This window comes from Trachypithecus francoisi, unplaced genomic scaffold, assembly GCF_009764315.1.
Source record: "Trachypithecus francoisi isolate TF-2019V2 unplaced genomic scaffold, Tfra_2.0 Lachesis_group4, whole genome shotgun sequence".
Taxonomy (NCBI): Eukaryota; Metazoa; Chordata; class Mammalia; order Primates; family Cercopithecidae; genus Trachypithecus; species Trachypithecus francoisi.
Genome location: NW_022681469.1, coordinates 100952805 through 100965833, shown reverse-complemented (window position 1 = coordinate 100965833; position 13029 = coordinate 100952805). Strand labels below are relative to the sequence as shown.

The 13029-nt window shown below is 47.8% G+C and overlaps 1 protein-coding gene across 1 annotated transcript; it reads left to right on the top strand.

The window, feature by feature from the left end:
- Positions 1-3176: 3176 nt before the first annotated feature.
- On the top strand, positions 3177-8377 carry TRIL (TLR4 interactor with leucine rich repeats). Its single transcript, XM_033193070.1, has one exon. The coding sequence runs from the start codon at positions 3678-3680 to the stop codon at positions 6111-6113; it is 2436 nt and encodes an 811-aa protein (XP_033048961.1). The 5' UTR covers positions 3177-3677; the 3' UTR covers positions 6114-8377.
- The last annotated feature ends 4652 nt before the right edge of the window (positions 8378-13029 follow it).

The window sequence follows — 13029 nt, the reverse complement described above, 5'->3', positions numbered from 1 at the left end:
TGATCAAGCCTGGATCCATCCATTAACAAAGACTTTACATAGTTAAGAGACATTCATTTACCTAGAGACAATTGTGTCCTTGCTTTTACTAAAAAGCACTGCTTTTTATAGAAAATTAAGCATAGCCTGTTACAATAAAGTAGAACTTAACATTTCTAAAAACCACTTTCCAGCCAGGTGCGGTAGCTCACACCTATAATCCTGGCACTTTGGGAGGCCAAGGGGGGTGGATCACCTGCGGTCAGGAGTTTGAGACCAGTCTGACTAACATGGTGAAACCCTGTCTCTACTAGAAACACAAAAATTAGCTAGGTGTGGCGGTGTGCGCCTGTAATCCCAGCTACTCAGGAGGCTTGAGGCAGGAGAACTGCTTGAAACTGGGAGGCAGAGATTGCAGTGAGAAAAAAACAACAACAACAAAACCTGCTTTCCTTCAAACTCCTGATTTTTTTCTTCTTGAACTTTCTGAAATCAAAGTACATTTACTTTCTTCCCTCCAAAAATAACTACATATAGACAGGCCTGTCTTTAAAATTTGAGAAGCCCAGGGTTAGAGTGTGAAAGATCACTCACTGGCCCATGGCTGTCCTTCCCAGCTCTGGCTCCTGCATTATGAGGGGTCTTCTGGGGGCCCAGTGGAAACTCCACCCTACATCTCCAGATTCTTTTTTGCATAGCTGACCCCTTGGTCTTCCCTTGGCCCTAGGAGTATACACACTTGTGGCATGATTGACCACTGGGAAAACAGATGTGAAGACAGCCTGCATATACTTAGGCAGTTACACGGGGAATTCCAGGGTCTAGAGAACTCTGAGCAGGAGGTGGGATATAGGTGTGCACATCTCCTTCGAGGCCTGAAATCCCACTCTTATTGGAGGGACACAGCCAGAGGAGGACTGGAACACAGCCCTCTAAAGCACAAGGTCCACAGACAGGGCCCATATTGGCCTGGTCAAGGGAGGTGCATTCACAGTATCTACAGGATGCCTATATATGTGGTATAGCTGAATGCCTCAGTCTGGATGCTCTATCCACACATCTCACACCTACTGCTGTCACAGATTTCAAGGACCTAGAAGGCAAGAACTAGGAAGACAACATTTTCTTTGTATAGCACCTACTTTGTTTATTTAGGCAGAGATTCCTCTTGAGGCTGTAGTGCAAATATGATTACATCAGCTACCTGCTGAAATCCTTAAAGGGGAATAAAGGAATATTTATTTCAAGTCACTGTATAAGCTAGGGTGTATGATACTGTTAAAGAATAATAAAGCTCACTCTAAATATGCAGACAGAAAATGAGGAGATTTCTATATCCCTCCTTGCATGTGTCCCCAGGCTTCTCCTCGAGTGCCTGTTCACCCTCCTCTAGGTAATACCACTCACCCCTCAAACTCAGCACAGGTTTCCCCTCTTCTAGACGCCTTCCTCATACTCTCAGGCCAGGCGCTGCTCCTCAGGACTATCACAGTTCTACCCCTCAGCGTTCATCTCCTGGAATTATCATTGACTCACCTCCCTGCAAAGCCAAGGTCCCTGTTCACCCATGAACGATCTCATCTTTCTCTAAATTCAGAACTTGCCTCTATTACTTGCCTATATTAATTGCTAAATGAGGCAATTACTGTGAAACATGGAATTATTAAAAATCATTTGTCACCCTGTGCGGTGGCTCATACCTGTAATCCTAGCACTTTGGGAGGCCAAGGTGGGAGGATTGCTTGAGACCAGGAGGAGTTCGATACCAGCCTGGCAACATGGCAAAAATCCCTCTATAAAAAATACAAAAATTAGCTGGACATTGCAACAAGGGTCTGTTAGTGCCAGCTTCTTGGGAAGCTGAGATGGGCAGATCACCTGAGCTCTGGAGGTCAAGGCTGCATTGAACGGAGATTATGCCACTGCACTCCAGCCTGGGCAACAGAATGAGATCCCGTCTCAAAAAAAAAAAAAAATCATTTTCGTTTTTGCAGTGTTCTGTATTACTGCCTTACATTATTATCTAACCTTTCAATGCATTGCCCTTCAGACTAGATTGTCTTTCTCTTGAGGTGAGGATCTGTATCTTTCCTTTAATTTTCCACATTGTTGCAGAGTATGCAACAATGTTTGCTCGAAACTTACGTTTTCTCAACACCTTGGATGGGGGCAGGGCCCTTATTTTTTAGCAAGATGGTTTACATAAACAAACAATAATTAATAATTAACAACTCCTCCTTGTGTATTCTCATTCTCAGCAGGGGCTGACCCAAAGGAGACATTGATTAAATGCTCCATTCCCTATAGATAATAAATAATAATGCTTCCCCAACTGAGCCAGGCCTAAACATTTTTGCGCCTAAAGACTTTGAAGATCACTGCAAGTCCAGGCACAAAGCAGGAGGGCCCTGCAAGGAGTGTTTACCTTAGGATCTGTGAAGGTTATTAAGTGTGTGCACATGAGCAGAGCCTACTCCAGGGGCTCTATCACTGTAGGAGAGTTAATGGGACTGAATCACCAAAATGTGGCAGACACTTTCCTGTTGGCAGAACCAGTTCTGTGATTTCTTCATGTTCTAGCCCACAGCAGGATAGGGTAAATACTCCCTTCAGACACCTACAAAGGGGTGCTGCCTCTCCTCAGCTACTAGTCCACGTCAAAACCCAAGCAGCAACCGTCAGACTGGGTTCACCTACCCTCTCCTGATGGCCTTTTGCAGGCAACCTTGTGCTCCCCCAAACTTCCTGTAGAATGCTGGCGGACTCCGTGCTGCTCAAACTTCCCGCAGGGTGGCACCTGGAAGAGCAAGTGACAAAAACGAGGAGGGCCAGCCGCACTCCCACTGCTCAGAAGCGGCTGGTCTACTCTTCTAAAATAAAAAGGTCTCTGTCTGCAAATCCCGTTTGCTAGCCCGGTAATCCTCCCCCGCCCCCGGCCTAGCATGTCCGACCGGTACAGCTGTTTTTAATCCCTACTTTCCTCACTTGGCATCCCGGTCTCGGGCTGACCAGACGCGGAGCCACTTAGCGTTTCCTCCTCCCCCTGCCGGGGTCTGTCCTCCCTCCGCCGTCTCCTCTTTCTCCGCCAGCGTCCCCGCGGGCAGAGTGTGGGAAGAACGAATTTCCGCCCGGTTTGCTCTCCGCTCGCCGACTTGGGTCCCTTCCAGACGCAGCCCGCGTGCTCCCCGAGCTGTTGCACCGGGGCCGCGCTCTGCGTCCGGGACCGCGAGCGAGAAGGTGCCGTCTGCCGGGGCCAAGCCGCCGGGGCTCTGCTGCCAAGCCGCGCCCCGAGAAGCTCTTGGAACGGCTCCAGCCTGCAGCTGGGGAATCCACTCGGCTAGGAGAATCCGCACCAGGGAATCCAACTCTCCGGACTCAGCTGCAAACAAAAAGCGCCGGGTCTTGCTCCCTCCCCCCGCCCCCCGACGCGCACCCGGAGAAACAGTTTTCCACAGAAATGCAACAAGTAGCACCCGGGGTCTGCAGAGCGCCCCGCGCCGCCTGACTTGGCCGGGCGAAGCCCGCCTGCAGAGACCCGGGCCGGCCGCCGGACAAAGGACGGAGGAGGGGCTGGACGGCGCTGCGAAGTCCGAAAGAGGCCATTTAGCGACTCTGGTCGGGCCAAGGGGAATGCAGAGGAGACACAGAGCCGGCGGGCCAAGAGGACGATCCGGCCGCAGCACGCAGGGCGGGCGGCGATGGAGGCTGCCCGCGCCGTGCGCTTCCTGCTCGTGGTGTGCAGCTGCCTCGCGCTCCCGCCGCGGGCCAAGCCCGTGTGCCCGGAGCGCTGCGACTGCCAACACCCCCAGCATCTCCTGTGCACCAACAGGGGGCTCCGCGTCGTGCCCAAGACCAGCTCGCTGCCGAGTCCCCACGACGTGCTGACCTACAGCCTCGGCGGCAACTTCATAACCAACATCACGGCCTTCGACTTCCACCGTCTGGGGCAGCTCAGACGGCTGGACCTGCAGTACAACCAGATCCGCTCTCTGCACCCCAAGACCTTCGAGAAGCTTTCGCGGCTGGAAGAACTGTACCTGGGGAACAACCTCTTGCAGGCGCTCTCCCCGGGCACGCTGGCCCCGCTGCGCAAGCTGCGCATTCTCTACGCCAACGGGAACGAGCTCGGCCGCCTAAGCCGCGGCTCCTTCGAGGGCCTAGAGAGTCTGGTCAAGCTGCGGCTGGACGGGAACGCCCTGGGGGCGCTGCCGGACGCAGTCTTCGCCCCCTTGAGCAACCTGCTCTACCTACATCTAGAGTCCAACCGTATTCGCTTTCTGGGCAAGAACGCCTTCGCCCAGTTAGGCAAACTGCGCTTCCTCAACCTCTCTGCCAACGAGCTACAGCCCTCCCTGCGCCACGCGGCCACCTTCGCACCGCTGCGCTCCCTCTCCACCCTCATTCTCTCGGCCAACAGCCTGCAGCACCTTGGGCCGCGCGTCTTCCAGCACCTGCCACGTCTGGGCCTGCTGTCGCTCAGGGGCAACCAGCTCACGCACCTCGCGCCGGAGGCCTTTTGGGGCTTGGAGGCCCTGCGCGAGCTGCGCCTGGAGGGTAATCGGCTGAGCCAGCTGCCAACCGCGCTGCTGGAGCCTCTGCACAGCCTGGAGGCGCTGGACTTGAGCGGCAATGAGTTGTCCGCCCTGCACCCGGCCACCTTCGGTCACCTGGGCCGGCTGCGCGAGCTCAGCCTGCGCAACAACGCGCTCAGCGCCCTATCCGGCGACATCTTCGCCGCCAGCCCAGCCCTTTATCGGCTGGATCTAGACGGCAACGGCTGGACCTGCGACTGCCGGCTGCGAGGCCTGAAGCGCTGGATGGGCGACTGGCACTCGCAGGGCCGGCTCCTCACTGTCTTCGTGCAGTGTCGCCACCCCCCGGCCCTGCGAGGCAAATACCTGGATTACCTGGATGACCAGCAGCTGCAAAACGGGTCCTGCGCGGATCCCTCGCCCTCAGCTTCCCTGACCACTGACCGCAGGCGGCGGCCCCTCCCCACGGCCGCAGGGGAGGAGATGACGCCACCTGCAGGTCTCGCGGAGGAGCTGCCGCCGCAGCCGCAGCTCCAGCAACAGGGGCAATTTCTAGCTGGGGTGGCCTGGGATGGAGCCGCCAGGGAGCTGGTAGCCAACCGTAGCGCCATAAGGCTGAGTCGGCGGGGCCCAGGCTTCCAGCAGCCCAGCCCCTCCGCCGCTGCCGCTGCGGGCCCGGCTCCACAGTTCCTAGACCAGCACGAGAAGTCCCAGCGGGGCCGTCCGACTCCAGCAGATCCCGCCCACGCGGAGCCCACCCCAACGGCCTCTCCCGGTTCCGCGCCGTCGCCCGCCGGCGACCCCTGGCAGAGCGCGACGAAGCAACGCCTGGGCATGGAACACCAGGAGCGTGCCGCCCAGTCCGACGTGGGGGCCGGGCTGCCGCCGCTGGTGTCCGACCCGTGTGACTTCAACAAGTTCATCCTGTGCAACCTGACGGTGGAGGCGGTGGGCGCAGACAGCGCCTCGGTGCGCTGGGCAGTGCGCGAGCACCGCAGTCCCCGGCCGCTGGGCGGCGCGCGCTTCCGCCTGCTCTTCGACCGCTTCGGCCAGCAGCCCAAGTTCCACCGCTTCGTCTACCTGCCCGAGCGCAGTGACTCGGCCACGTTGCGCGAGCTGCGCGGGGACACCCCCTACCTGGTGTGCGTGGAGGGCGTGCTTGGGGGCCGCGTCTGCCCTGTGGCTCCCCGGGACCACTGCGCGGGGCTGGTCACCCTGCCGGAGGCCGGGAGCCGGGGCGGCGTCGACTACCAGCTGCTGACCTTGGCCCTGCTGACGGTCAACGCGCTGCTGGTGCTCCTGGCCTTGGCGGCCTGGGCGTCTCGCTGGCTGCGGAGGAAGCTGCGGGCCAGGCGGAAGGGCGGGGCCCCGGTCCATGTTCGCCACATGTACTCCACCCGACGGCCCCTGCGCTCCATGGGCACCGGCGTGTCCGCCGACTTCTCGGGATTCCAGTCTCACCGGCCGCGCACCACCGTGTGCGCGCTCAGTGAGGCGGACCTCATCGAATTCCCCTGCGACCGCTTCATGGAAAGTGCGGGCGGCGGTGCGGGCGGCAGCCTGAGACGGGAGGACCATCTCCTGCAGCGATTTGCCGACTAGGTGCAGGGCATGTAGAGATCATCTCATTGGCCCTAAGGAGCCGCCTCTCCCTGAGGCCCACCAGCTCACCTCAGGGGAAGTGCCCTTTTGTGCACTTGCCAGAGAGGCCAGTGGAGACAGAGGGCCAGTTCGGGCACCATCCCCCAATTCCCAGTACTCAAGAAGTAAATGGATGATACTTGGTGGTCAAAGCCAGAGTAGGGGACAAATGGATGGTGGGATGCTGAGGTTGGAGTCTTCACTTGGAGGCTTTGACACAGCTATGCAAATGGCTTTTGTAGCATTGCAATGCAGAAGCCAGGCTTTGGGGGTAGAAAGGCGGTGCTTGTGCCTCCACCATGGCCAGAAATATTTGGGTGCATGCTTTTTGTTTGCTCAGTGTCAAACAGGGAAGTTTTGTTTCTATTTAAGGAAAAAGGAACTTATTACCATTACAAAGGAGGCTTGGCCAGGGACTCCACTGGTTTGGTGATCTCTGCCAAAAAGAGGGATGTAAACAGGTGGTAAAGTTTAACACACCCGCCAAGGAACTCATTTATGTTGGCTGATAGAGCATGCAGGATACCTTAAAGTTTAAATAATAAGAGACGCTTTCTTTTTTTTTCAAAAATGTGAAAATTCTTGACATTTAACAAACTGACCAATAGACTCAAGGACTGTTTTAGTTGGACTGGGCCATTCTATTATGTTCCTTTTAATATTAACAGTACAAGAGCGCTTGCTGACTTCGAGGATAACTAAGATTACATACTTTCTCAGGAGAAGGCTGCATGCAAGACTTCTCTGTCAGGGTTGCTCCTGTGGCTTTTTAAATTTTATTTTTTTAAACCTATATATGGAAAAGGAAATTTCAATGCCAGATTTGATAAAAGAATGTGATGTATATGTAGCTGATGACCCACTGGGGAACACCAGCGTTCCAGTTCACTTACCACATCTGTGACAGTGTGTTTAGATTGGAATAAATGTGATGTGGTACTTCTCCTGTTTTTATCAGTAACATGGTTGACTGTGCCCTAATTCTCTTGAGTTGCAGTTAAGCAATGAAGGTAATTTCCTAATAGGGAAGCAAAGGGTGATTGTCAATTGATAGTTTAATGTTTGACCACATTAGTGTCCTTATATGAAATAGTAGAGGGGAAGAAATTATAGAAAAAAATGTGAAAAAAAATACACCAGTGGGTATCTTTTCTACTAAAACCAGAAGATTGTTATGAATACTTACACCTCACTGTGAAATAATGATATGTTTTGCAATTAATTCCTCCCCAACTCAGTGTCTTACTGTGTTATTAAATCTTATCTTTTAGTTAATAGTTGCAGTATTTCTTTTAAATGTTTTTGTTTTAAACTTAGGGGTAGGAGCCTTTATTTGTTCAGTTGTTTCCAACTATTTGGGATACTTTCATTCCCTGCTATTTATGAAGTACATGTTTATCACTAAGTGTAGTGGTTTGGTTTACATTAATAATTTTATGTATGGTCTAAAAATGCAGTCACTAAGAGAATGTACACTGTGGTTATGTTCACAGTGGTTATGGATTTATTGGCAGTGGAGTACCATGGAGGTCACTGCAATGGTGCTAAGGCTGACAGTGGAATCTTCTGTTTAGGGCCTTAAGCTGCTGAGGGTCCTGGTGACTCAGGGAATCCATCACAGCCCCGGGTCTTTCACCCCAGTTCACTCCTTTTATGTTTGGCCTAGATTGACCCATGCCTGCCCTCTTCTCAACAGCTGAGTAGGGAACCAGCCATCTGAATGAGCTGATCGTTGTTTATGTTCAGATGAGTAAATGTCCAGACCACTTAAACTACAGCTGCTTTTCTGGCAGTCTTGTCTGCGGGGCAAAAACTTAATAAACCACAGGAAATAGACTGTCATTCTTAGTTTGCTGCCAGGGCTTATTTTAGATTCAGAGCATACTGGTACATGGGAGCGGTAGTGTTGTTTGCTCTTATTTTCAAACAGTGAGCTGTCTGGCACCTTTTGTGCCCCTGGCTTTTTTCAATCATAGCACTATTGCATCTCTTAGCTATTTCTTTTGTCCAGCAGGGTAATATTGAGTCCCACTGCAAGTATGGACAAGGCCTCTGGTTCTCCTCACTACTCACCTTTTCAGCCATAGAACATCACTGAAAATGCCTAATGCCTGGATCTATGTTCTACTTTAGTTTCACTGGGAAGTCTTTCAGTGGGAAATGAATAAATGTTATACATTGTTATGTTCAGTTATGTCAATAAACCCACTTACTAATAGAGATAATTTGTTGGAGTTTCCAAATATTTTATACACTTTCACAATGATACAATGCAGTTTCCATTTATGGAAATGAAACATAAGCTTGACGTCTTTCTGTCCTTTTTAATGTTTTTTATTTCCATTATCATAGGTGAATATGGACTTTAAGACACAGATGTGTGATGTTATGTGCAAAGAAACAATGAAATGGCTCTAAAAGCAGATGGTCAGCCACAGTATGAAAGTGCTGTTGGAAACCAGTGACATCAAGGTGCAGGTGATCGGGTCTCGGCAGGCATTGCCTGTTTAAAGGAAACTGATGAAAAGTTTCTGAAACTGATGAAAAAAGGCTTGACTAGCCCTTTAGCTCTCATGGTCAAAAATATGAAGGAATTATCTTGAGCTGGAAGTCATTTTTGATTTTTACCACTACACAGCTTATGAAAAGATAACATTCCTAAGGAAAAAAGATTAAACTTGTTATGAGTTAGGAGTATTCAATGAAAGAGCCACTGGCTAGTCTGCAATGTTGTGGGACCTTCAGGTCAACCAGTGGGATTACTGTTTCCATAATAGAGGGGATTTTGCGGTGCTACCAGGTAATAAATAATTAGCATGTGATCAGAACACCTTGCTAAATTGTCACACACCTGATTTTCACCAAAAGTACAGCAACGTATATTAAACCATTAAAAGAGATGCTGGATTGCCTGGTATTTGTGTTTAACCACTCCCTCCTGTTCTTGTAAGACTGGAAGGTAAATGGTGATGAAGCATACTAGTGGTAGAAGTTTATTCCCAATTCCAGACCATGGCCTAGTATCAATATCGTCACCATCCTCAGTATAGCATCATGAAAAGCTGGAATGATGCTAAGGAAGTGATGAAGTCACTTAGTCATTAGAGGGTTGCATTCATTCTTTTTACCTGATCTCTACTTCAGCTTCCTCATCAGTTAAAATGGGCAGCCTAAGAATCCTGATTGCATAGTGCTATTGTGAGGCATAAATGGGTAAGTAGCATTCAGCAACGCCAGTTACACCACAGATGTTCAATAAATATGAGATGTAGCAGTAGTAGTAGTAGTATTCTTCTTTACACAGGGCAACAAATTATATGATTAAGGAATTTCAGGGACAGGCATTTCTGCTTAAGCCATAACCAGCCAGAGAATTCAGATAATGGAATTACGGCAATCCTTCTCCTCCTCTTTTTCTAGTTAATTGAAACATTTCTGTATTTCTTTTGAGAAGTGTCTGGGTGTGTCCTTTGCCCGCTTTTTAATGGGGTTTTTCTCTTGTAAATTTAAGTTCCTTACAGATGCTGGATATTAAACCTTTGTAAGATACACATTTTGCAAATATTTTCTCCCACTCTGTAGGTTGTTGACTCTATTGATAGTTTCTTTTGCTGTATAGCAGCTCTTAAGTTTAATTAGATCCCACTTGTCAATTTTCCCTTTGTTGCCATTGCTTTTGGTATCTTTGTCATGAAATCTTTGCCCATTCCCATGTATGGGATGGTATTGCTTAGGTTATCTTCCAGCATTTTATAGTTTTGGGTTTTACATCTCAGTCTTTAATCCATCTTGAGTAGATTTTTATGTATGGTGTAAGGAAGGGGTCCAGTTTCAATCTTCTGCATATGGCTAGCCAGTTATCCCAGCACCATTTATTGAATAGGGAATCTTTTCCCCCTTGCTTGTTTTGTCAGCTTTGTCAAAGATCAGATAGTTGTAGATGTGCAGCCTTATTTCTTGGCTCTCTATTCTGTTCCATTAGTCTATGTGCCCATTTTTGTACCAGTGCCATGCTGTTTTGGTTACTGTAGCCTTGTATAGTGCAAAGTTGGGTAACGTGATGCCTCCAACTTTGTTCTTTTTGCTTAGGATTGCCTTGGGAATTTGCCTTCCCATTAACTTATAGATAGTATCTTCAAGTGTCCCTTTACTTAGTTTACTTAAAACAGTATTTTGCATGCACAAATACTTTTTTCCTAGCGATTTGAAGTCACTTTATCCTTTTCAGTCATGTGGCAAATAGTATTCTTTTCATTTTGCATGGGGAGACTGAGGTATTTGGAGATTATGCTTAACTATTTTAATTACTGAAATAATTAGGAAAGAACATATAGTTTCCTGATATGTACTTGCTTTATGTTAGGGCAGAGTACCTAAATATTCCATTACAACTGTTGGAAAGATTTTTAAGTTACAGGCGGTGAGATTTCTTTCTTTTTTTTTTTTTTATACTTTAAGTTCTAGGGTACATGTGCATAACACACAGGTTTGTTACATATGTATACTTGTGCCATGTTGGTGTGCTGCACCCATCAACTCGTCAGCACCCATCAATTCATCATTTATATCATGTATAACTCCCAATGCAATCCCTCCCCCCTCCACCCTCCCCGTGATAGGCCCCAGTGTGTGATGTTCCCCTTCCCGAGTCCAAGTGATCTCATTGTTCAGTTCCCACCTATGAGTGAGAACATGCAGTGTTTGGTTTTCTGTTCTTGTGATAGTTTGCTAAGAATGATGGTTTCCAGCTGCATCCATGTCCCTACAAAGGACACAAACTCATCCTTTTTTATGGCTGCATAGTATTCCATGGTGTATATGTGCCACATTTTCTTAATCCAGTCTGTCACAGATGGACATTTGGGTTGATTCCAAGTCTTTGCTATTGTGAATAGTGCCGCAATAAACATACGTGTGCATGTGTCTTTGTAGTAGAATAATTTATAATCCTTTGGGTATATACCCAGTAGTGGGATGGCTGGGTCATATGGTACATCTAGTTCTAGATCCTTGAGGAATTGCCATACTGTTTTCCATAATGGTTGAACTAGTTTACAATCCCACCAACAGTGTAAAAGTGTTCCTATTTTCCACATCCTCTCCAACACCTGTTGTTTCCTGACTTTTTAATGATTGCCATTCTAACTGGTGTGAGATGGTATCTCATTGTGGTTTTGATTTGCATTTCTCTGATGGCGAGTGATGATGAGCATTTTATCATGTGTCTGTTGGCTGTATGAATGGCTTCTTTTGAGAAATGTCTGTTCATATCCTTTGCCCACTTTTTGATGGGGTTGTTTGTTTTTTCTTGTATATTTGTTTGAGTTCTTTGTAGATTCTGGATATTAGCCCTTTGTCAGATGAATAGATTGCAAAAATTTTCTCCCATTCGGTAGGTTGCCTGTTCACTCTAGTGGTAGTTTCTTTTGCTGTGCAGAAGCTCTTTAGTTTAATTAGATCCCATTTGTCAATTTTTGTTTTTGCTGCCGTTGCTTTTGGTGTTTTAGACATGAAGTCCTTGCCCATGCCTATGTCCTGAATGGTACTACCTAGATTTTCTTCTAGGGTTTTTATGGTATTAGGTCTAACATTTAAGTCTCTAATCCACCTTGAATTAATCTTCGTATAAGGAGTAAGGAAAGGATCCAGTTTCAGCTTTCTACTTATGGCTAGCCAATTTTCCCAGCACCATTTATTAAATAGGGAATCCTTTCCCCATTTCTTGTTTCTCTCAGGTTTGTCAAAGATCAGATGGCTGTAGATGTGTGGTATTATTTCTGAGGACTCTGTTCTGTTCCATTGATCTATATCTCTGTTTTGGTACCAGTACCATGCTGTTTTGGTTACTGTAGCATTGTAGTATAGTTTGAAGTCAGGTAGTGTGATGCCTCCAGCTTTGTCCTTTTGACTTAGGATTGACTTGGCAATGCGGGCTCTTTTTTGTTCCATATGAACTTTAAAGCCGTTTTTTCCAATTCTGTGAAGAAACTCATTGGTAGCTTGATGGGGATGGCATTGAATCTATAAATAATCTTGGGCAGTATGGCCATTTTCACGATATTGATTCTTCCTGTCCATGAGCATGGTATGTTCTTCCATTTGTTTGTGTCCTCTTTTATTTCACTGAGCAGTGGTTTGTAGTTCTCCTTGAAGAGGTCCTTTACATCCCTTGTAAGTTGGATTCCTAGGTATTTTATTCTCTTTGAATCAATTGTGAATAGAAGTTCATTCATGATTTGGCTGTTTGTCTGTTACTGGTGTATAAGAATGCTTGTGATTTTTGCACATTAATTTTGTATCCTGAGACTTTGCTGAAGTTGCTTATCAGCTTAAGGAGATTCTGGGCTGAGACAATGGGGTTTTCTAAATATACAATTATGTCATCTGCAAACAGGGACAATGTGACTTCTTCTTTTCCTAACTGAATACCCTTGATTTCTTTCTCTTGCCTGATTGCCCTGGCCAGAACTTCCAAGACTATGTTGAATAGGAGTGGTGAGAGAGGGCATCCCTGTCTTGTGCCCGTTTTCAAAGGGAATTTTTCCAGTTTTTGCCCATTCAGTATGATATTAGCTGTGGGTTTGTCATAAATAGCTCTTATTATTTTGAGGTACGTTCCATCAATACCGAATTTATTGAGCGTTTTTAGCATGAAGGGCTGTTGAATTTTGTCAAAAGCCTTTTCTGCATCTATTGAGATAATCATGTGGTTCTTGTCTTTGGTTCTGTTTATATGCTGGATTACATTTATTGATTTGCGAATGTTGAACCAGCCTTGCATCCCAGGGATGAAGCCCACTTGATCATGGTGGATAAGCTTTTTGATGTGCTGCTGAATCCGGTTTGCCAGTCTTTTATTGAGGATTTTTGCATCGAT

Excerpts from the sequence above, each read along its gene's own strand:
- TRIL (XM_033193070.1), top strand. The coding sequence starts at position 3,678 with ATGGAGGCTGCCCGCGCCGTGCGCTTCCTGCTCGTGGTGTGCAGCTGC.